Source organism: Megascapheus bottae, chromosome 6, assembly GCF_031878675.1.
Source record: "Megascapheus bottae isolate mThoBot1 chromosome 6, mThoBot2.hap1, whole genome shotgun sequence".
Taxonomy (NCBI): Eukaryota; Metazoa; Chordata; class Mammalia; order Rodentia; family Geomyidae; genus Megascapheus; species Megascapheus bottae.
Genome location: NC_143514.1, coordinates 83541376 through 83548025, shown reverse-complemented (window position 1 = coordinate 83548025; position 6650 = coordinate 83541376). Strand labels below are relative to the sequence as shown.

Genomic DNA, 6650 nt, shown 5'->3' with positions numbered 1-6650 from the left:
CGCTGCATCCTCCTGTTCCCAGAGGGGTCTCGGGCTTTCCCACCTCCCGATGCTCCTTGTGCCGCGTGTCTGTGGTCTTGGTGCCCAGAGCTGGGGCCTGGGATGGCTTCTCCCGCTGGTGTCCGGGCGCTGCGTGTGACCAGAGCTGCCCCACTGCTCCTGGCCTCACTCGACCTTCGAGCCCTGGTACAGACTTCCAGCCCATTCCAGGGCAGTTGCTGCGGGGGGGGGGGGGGGCGCGCACTGGTGAGGTGTCCCCAGGCACCCACCAGGTCCAGGAGCATGGCACCGACCCTGGAGGTTTAGGGACCCGAGTCAGGCAGAGCCACGTGTCTTCACCCACCCCTGAGCCCTCTGCAGCTGAGGAGTGAGGTCGCCTCATGGCTGCCATAGGCTTTGTCACATAGGCTTTGTTCTTGGGGTGACTTGTCCCTTGCCCGCAGCATCAGGCTTCCTTTGCACAGGGTCCTCGAGGCGGGGGAGCTGGGCAGGTCTGGTTCTGGGTACCCTAGGCACAGCGGGATGTTGCTGTGCTCACAGCTCTGGAGCCCACTGGGCCAACAGAGCCTTTCCTGTTGGTCGCAGGTCTCCGAATCCCCAGCCTCCATGAGACCCAAAACCGATGACTCTTCCCAGTACCCCACATCCTCCGAGAAGGACAAGCAATCCAGCTGGCTGCGGACCCTGGCTGGCTCCTCCAGTAAGGTGGGCAGGGGGCCTGTGGCCTGTTGGAAATCCCTGGGGAGGAGGGGTTCGGGCCCCACCGGGGGCTGGCACTCACAGACAAGTCTCTCGCAGAGCCTCAGCTGCCCTCACCCTCGCCAGCGCCTCTCTGCTTTCCGACCCTGGTCCCCTGCAGTCTCAGCAAGCGAGAAAGAGCTCTCCCCGCACCTCCCAGCCCTGATCCGAGACAGGTGAGAGTGCGGGTGGGCGGGTTACCGGCCGGCCGGCCGTTGGGTGGTGTGGGTCTGGGTCGCCCAGCTTGACATTGAGATTCAGAGTGGGGAGCAGACGCGGGCAGCTCACGCCTGTAATCCTAGCCACTCAGGAGGAATGAAGCTGTAAGCCAGCTGGTGCAGAAAAGTCAGTGAAAGTCCATATCCAGTTACCACGCATGGGTAGACTGGAGGCATGGCTCGAATGGTGGAGCACCAGCTGTGAGCAGAAAAGCTGAGGGAGAACTAGAGGCCCCAAGGTTGAGGCAAAAAAAAAAAAAAGTAGAAAACAGAGTGAGATTCAGAGTTGGAGGAAAACGTGCTTCCCCTTGGCCTGGGTAGACAGTTAGAGCTGCTGTGTGTCCAGGTCCATGACTGGGCGGGCAGACCTGGGGCAGACCCAACTCCTCCTGTGTGCCCTCTAGCTTTTACTCCTACAAGAGCTTTGAGATGGCTGTGGCTCCCAACGTGGCCCTCGCACCACCAGCCCAGCAGAAGGTTGTCAACAGTCCGCCGTGTGCCACGGTTGTTTCGAGGGCCCCCGAGCCTCTGCCCACGTGTATCCAGCCTCGGAAGCGGAAGCTGGCTGTGGACCCCGCAGGCGCCCCAGAGACGGCGCCGGCCGCGGCCCCAGAGGACGACAAGGACTCAGAGGCTGAGGTCGAGGTTGAGAGCAGGGAGGGATGTAAGTCAAGTCTGCGGGGGCCTTGGGTGTGGAGGCGAGGTGGGCACGGGCATGGTGCCCCCAGCTCTTCTCCAGAGCTCCTGCTGACCCCGGCCGGTTTCTGTCTCCAGTCACCTCCTCCCTGTCCTCGCTGTCCTCTCCGTCCTTCACCTCGTCCAGTTCTGCAAAAGACCTGAGCTCCCCGGGTGCACACGCCCCACCCGCAGCTGCCCCGGATGCAGCAGCCCACGCCGACGCCCCCAGTGGGCTGGAGGCAGAGCTGGAGCACCTGAGGCAGGCCCTGGAGGGAGGCCTGGACACGAAGGAAGCCAAAGAGAAGTTCCTGCACGAGGTGGTCAAGATGCGCGTGAAGCAGGAGGAGAAGCTGAATGCGGCCCTGCAGGCCAAGCGCAGCCTCCACCAGGTGAGAGCCGCGGAGGGCCCGGCCCCGGCCGGGCTGTTCTTCACAGGCGCTTTACCACGGGGCCTCGTCCGGGGGCAGACTCCGCCTGGGGCCAGTGTGCCGCTGTTCTCGTGCGGGGCTGGGGGTGGGGGTGGGGGTGGGGGTGGAGGAGGCACGGCCTGGCTTCCCCTGGGTGGCACTCGGCTTCCTGCCATGGTGGCCTGCTGTGCCACAGGCCCACCGTAGCCCGAGTCACACCACAGCCTGTCTGGCGGCTTTAGCCCACACACCCTGTCAGTCTTTGGGGCTGCAGGACTTCACACGTCCGCTCCCCTGGGAGTGTCTGAGTCACTGGCCTGGCCACCCAGCCACCGTCGCTGTCCCTCTCCAGGGTGGAGGTGTGATTCCCACGTTGCTTTCAGAGGCGCGCGTGGGCTGGCATGAGTCGCCAGGCTGCTCTGACAGGTGGGGGAGGGCGCCAGTCTGCACACCGGCCGCCAGCACAACACTCCAAAGTGGCCGTGTCCGGGGGAGGCGCTCGGGAGCTGGCGAGGGCCAGGCAGGACTGCAGTGACCCCGAGCCCCTCCCCCAGGAGCTGGAGTTCTTGCGTGTGGCCAAGAAAGAGAAGCTGCGGGAAGCCACAGAGGCCAAGCGGGGCCTGAGGAAGGAGATCGAGCGCCTCCGAGCTGAGAACGAGAAGAGGATGAAAGAGGCCAACGAGTCTCGTGTGCGCCTGAAGCGGGAACTGGAGCAGGCGCGGCAGGCCCGGGTGTGCGACAAGGGCTGCGAGGCTGGCCGTCTGCGTGCCAAGTACTCCGCTCAGGTACTGGAGCGGTGACGGGGCAGGGGCCCACCACAGGATGAGCTGCTGCCCAGCCAGGTCCTTGGTGTCCTGTGAACGCTGAGCTGAGCCACTGTGTCATACCTGGTCTGCCAACAACCTGTCCAGCAGACACAGGCCTGAGTATACGAGGCCACTCTTCACGAGCCATGGGTGTGGCCCAGGTGCCTGGCCATGGCACTGGGACCAGTGTGGCCTCAGGACTCCCTTCCTGACCACCACTCCCACCCAGCTTGCTACTTGCCTGTGAAGCAGGCTGTGAGCCGGGCGGGGAGTGTGGAGAAATAACCTCCGGGGAGCCGCCATGCTGGGGGCGGCAGGTCTGTCTCAGAGGCACATGAGTGACTGGGCAGGCTGGACCCCCATCCTGGACTGCTCACAGTCCAGCCCGGAGGGGGTGCTGCAAGCCAGGGTGCACGCAGAGGACCCTGGCCTGGAAGTGGGGGCCCCTTTCTGAAAGTGGGCAGCGCTGTCCAGCGGGCAGTGCCCTGTTGACCCTTGGTCTCCCTTTCAGATCGAGGACCTGCAGGCAAAGCTGCAGCACGCGGAGGCCGACCGGGAGCAGCTGCGGGCTGACCTGCTTCGGGAGCGCGAGGCCCGGGAGCACCTGGAGAAGGTGGTGAAGGAGCTCCAGGAGCAGCTGTGGCCGCGGCCGGGGCACGCGGGCGGAGGGCACGCAGGCGGTGATGGCGGCGCCGAGCTGGAGCCCTAGCCCTGTCCAGGCTGGCCTGCCCCGCCGCCGCCCGGCGGCATGGTCTCAGCGCAGCCCCAGCTCGGGCCCGGCAGGCGGGCGGTGAAGGCAAGGCCCAGGCCGGGCCCCGCCCCTGCAGCCACCCAGCACAACGTCTCTACTGTGCCTATTACCAAACGAGTGTTTGTAACCACATACTTTTGGAATCCACTGCAAAATTTTCTACTGGCCAAGTTCAAGCAAGCAAGCTGTGTCCCTAGCTACAGCCGGAGTCAAGGCCAGCACGGTGGCTTGTGGCTGGGTCTCTGCTTGCCAGGACACTCTAACATTGACACTTTTGTTATAAGCTATTTAAAACCAATAAGGAGACTTGATATTCAGAAAAGCAACACGTTTTTTAGTGACTAACTTTCCTAGGCTTTGACACGCCATGCCGTCTGAGGCCCGCTCTGGGCCTGGGAAGCCATCACCGCTCATCTGTGCCCGCGGCTGCACAAGGGCAGCAAGGGTTTTCTTCAGAGTCTATTTTTTCAGCGACAAGGGCCCAGGTCTCCCTGCTCTGCCCGGAAGCACAGGGAGAGAGAGTGCCGCGTGCGAGATGAGCCCAAACACTGCCCGCCTTACCGATGCCCGCCCCGCCCACCTGGCCGCCACCCAGCGGGCACCTGTGCAGGAGCTGTGGGGACCCAGCGGGGGACCTCCCGGCCGCCCTGGGCCCGCCTCCACCGCCAGGGCCCTGCCCTGGAGCACAGCATCCCCCACACACACCCCCACCGCCGGCTCCTGGCACCTCGGCACCCATCGCCCATTCCCGTCGCCGGGCTGAGGCTGCAGCTTCGGAACATAGCATTACATCCACTTTTTTTGTTACTTGTTCATTTAAACGTATGTTTAGAACTGCACTTTGTCAGAAACCTTCCCTTCTCTTTTTACTCCCCAGTTAACTGAGGTTTTTACCGATTTCTAGAGCAGTTCAAACCCTAAGTGCTCGAGTGCTTAGAAATCCCCTCTGGTGCTTGGTTGAACAAGGGAATCACAAGAAAACGAAAACGCAGAAACTGAACTTGGGGGTCGTTCTGTGCCTTCCAGCGTCTTGTACAGCAAACCTGACTCACGTCTTTCTACCCCCAAAAGTACCGTCTTCAGTAGCGATTGAATCTGCCACTGTCAGAATACGTTACTTGCATTTATTCCAAATAGTCTTGTTTACTCTTACCTGTTCATGCAAATTGTATAAGGTTTCTTATGCCCAAGCTTGAAAAAGGATTTTCCAGTAGACAGGAGGCCGCCGCCCTCGGTGCGGTGTTTATTTGAGATCGCACAGGAGCTCTTTGCTTCAGTCTCTCCAGGACCCTGGCCGCGAGCTGAGCGCGGTGGAGTGCGCCTGTGCAGGTACAGACGACCCCAGAAACCGTGGGCCGTGCCAGGGAGAAGCAGGGACGAGGCTAGGAAGCCCTGGTGTTGGGGTGAGGAGGTCGTCGGCAGGCCCCCCGCCCATGGTTTACCGAGGGGGGCTCGGCTGCTGTCGGCCCTCCCGCTCCTAAAGTGCAATGCAAAAGGGACGTCGTGTATATGCAGCGTTCGTTTGGGAATTTTTTCTTTGGCTTTTCTTTTGCGGTTATGAAATCTGTATGCATGGGACTTAGACCTGCTAGGTACCCGCCGTGGGCATTATTATTACTGTGTCTTATCAAGGGGCGGATTTGTTATGCAACATGCAGAATGCGGTTTTCGGCCTTGTTTTTCTAGAGTTGTGTTTTTTTTTCAGTCATTTCTTCAAGGGAAGCTAAATGGTTTCGTTGGAGCAAAGCTTTAAATGTGTTGGCGTGCTTCTGTGTGGCTGTCCTTGTCTCCAAGTCTGGAGATGGCGGTGCAGCTAGGTCCTGGTTGAGTCTTGAGCTCCAGAGGAGCATGCTCGCCTCTCAGCTGTGCTGGGCCGGAGCCGCTCCCTGCCCAGCCTCCTGGCCCCGAGCTCTCAATGCAGCAGGAACTTCCTCATGTACCAGCTAGACCTGGGCCCCCACAGCCTCCCCCAGGCCTGCAGACAGTGGGAACTCAACCAGCAGCTCAAGCTCCGGGCCTTCGGGGAGTTCTGCTGTGCAGTTCTGCTGTGCAGTTCTGGCTCCCTGCCCTGCGTGAAACCAGCTGGCCGTCGGGCCCGTCCTGGCTGAGCCGGCGGGGGCAGCTCCGTGGAGGGCACCGTGCACTGGGGCAGCCAGGGCCGGCCCCACAGTGCGCGTGAGGCCCCAAGTCCGTTTTTTCTCAGAGAAAGGGAGGCGAGATTCCCATCGCCGCATTGGCTGTTGACTCCCTGTGTGTGAACCCATTGTCACGATGGTTGTGTATCACTTTAATTACTCATTTCTATTCTGAAAGATTTTTAATGGAGGGAAAAACTGACAGCAATAACATTCTTACCCGTGAGCAGCTAACTACCCGTTCACGACTGCCCGCTTTCGTGCAGAGCTAGCGGTGTACAAACAGCTAACTACCCGTTCACGACTGCCCGCTTTCGTGCAGAGCTAGCCACGTACAAACAGCTCACATGTAAATACCTTTTTTTTCTTCTCATTTTACACTGTTGTATTATAAGTGTATAGGTGGTTCCTTTTTCAGAAACTTTTCTTACTGGTAGCTGTTTTGTTTTCTGGGTTGTTTTTAAATGAGGAAAGAAATGCTCACCTGCCAGAGGGGACACGCTGCCTCGTGGCACTGTCCTGCGTGGCTGAGCCCCCTGGCCCCATTTCCAACCCAGGCTTGTCCTCTGCGCTCCACCCACCCCTCCAATCCCAGGACCGAGGAAGTCGCTTCCTCTCTTGCTTTAAGTCAGGAGTCTCGTATGACTTTTTCCCCCACCCCAATTAAGGAAGAAAGCCCCACTGTACCTTCGTAACCACCGGAGCCCTGCATCCTCCCTGTCCTATGCTGCTGCTAATGACAATATGATGGCTTACTCTGCTATTCGAAAACTATTTTTATGTAATTAATGTATGCTTTCTTGTTTATAAATGCCTGATTTAAAAAAGGAAAAAGAAAAAGCTTGGCATATTTATCTATCTCGCTGTGTACCTGTTAGTCCTTTGCTGGCCCCCCACCACCGGAAACATGCCATTGT

General features: G+C 59.9%; 1 protein-coding gene across 1 annotated transcript; it reads left to right on the top strand.

Moving 5' to 3' along the window:
- The first annotated feature begins 403 nt into the window (after window positions 1-403).
- Window positions 404-6650, top strand: Ski (SKI proto-oncogene). The gene is made up of 6 exons (XM_090335985.1): window positions 404-705; window positions 799-914; window positions 1361-1620; window positions 1731-2023; window positions 2596-2826; window positions 3359-6650. Exons 1-6 carry the CDS (start codon window positions 523-525, stop codon window positions 3554-3556), a joined length of 1281 nt encoding a protein of 426 aa, XP_090192111.1. The 5' UTR covers window positions 404-522; the 3' UTR covers window positions 3557-6650.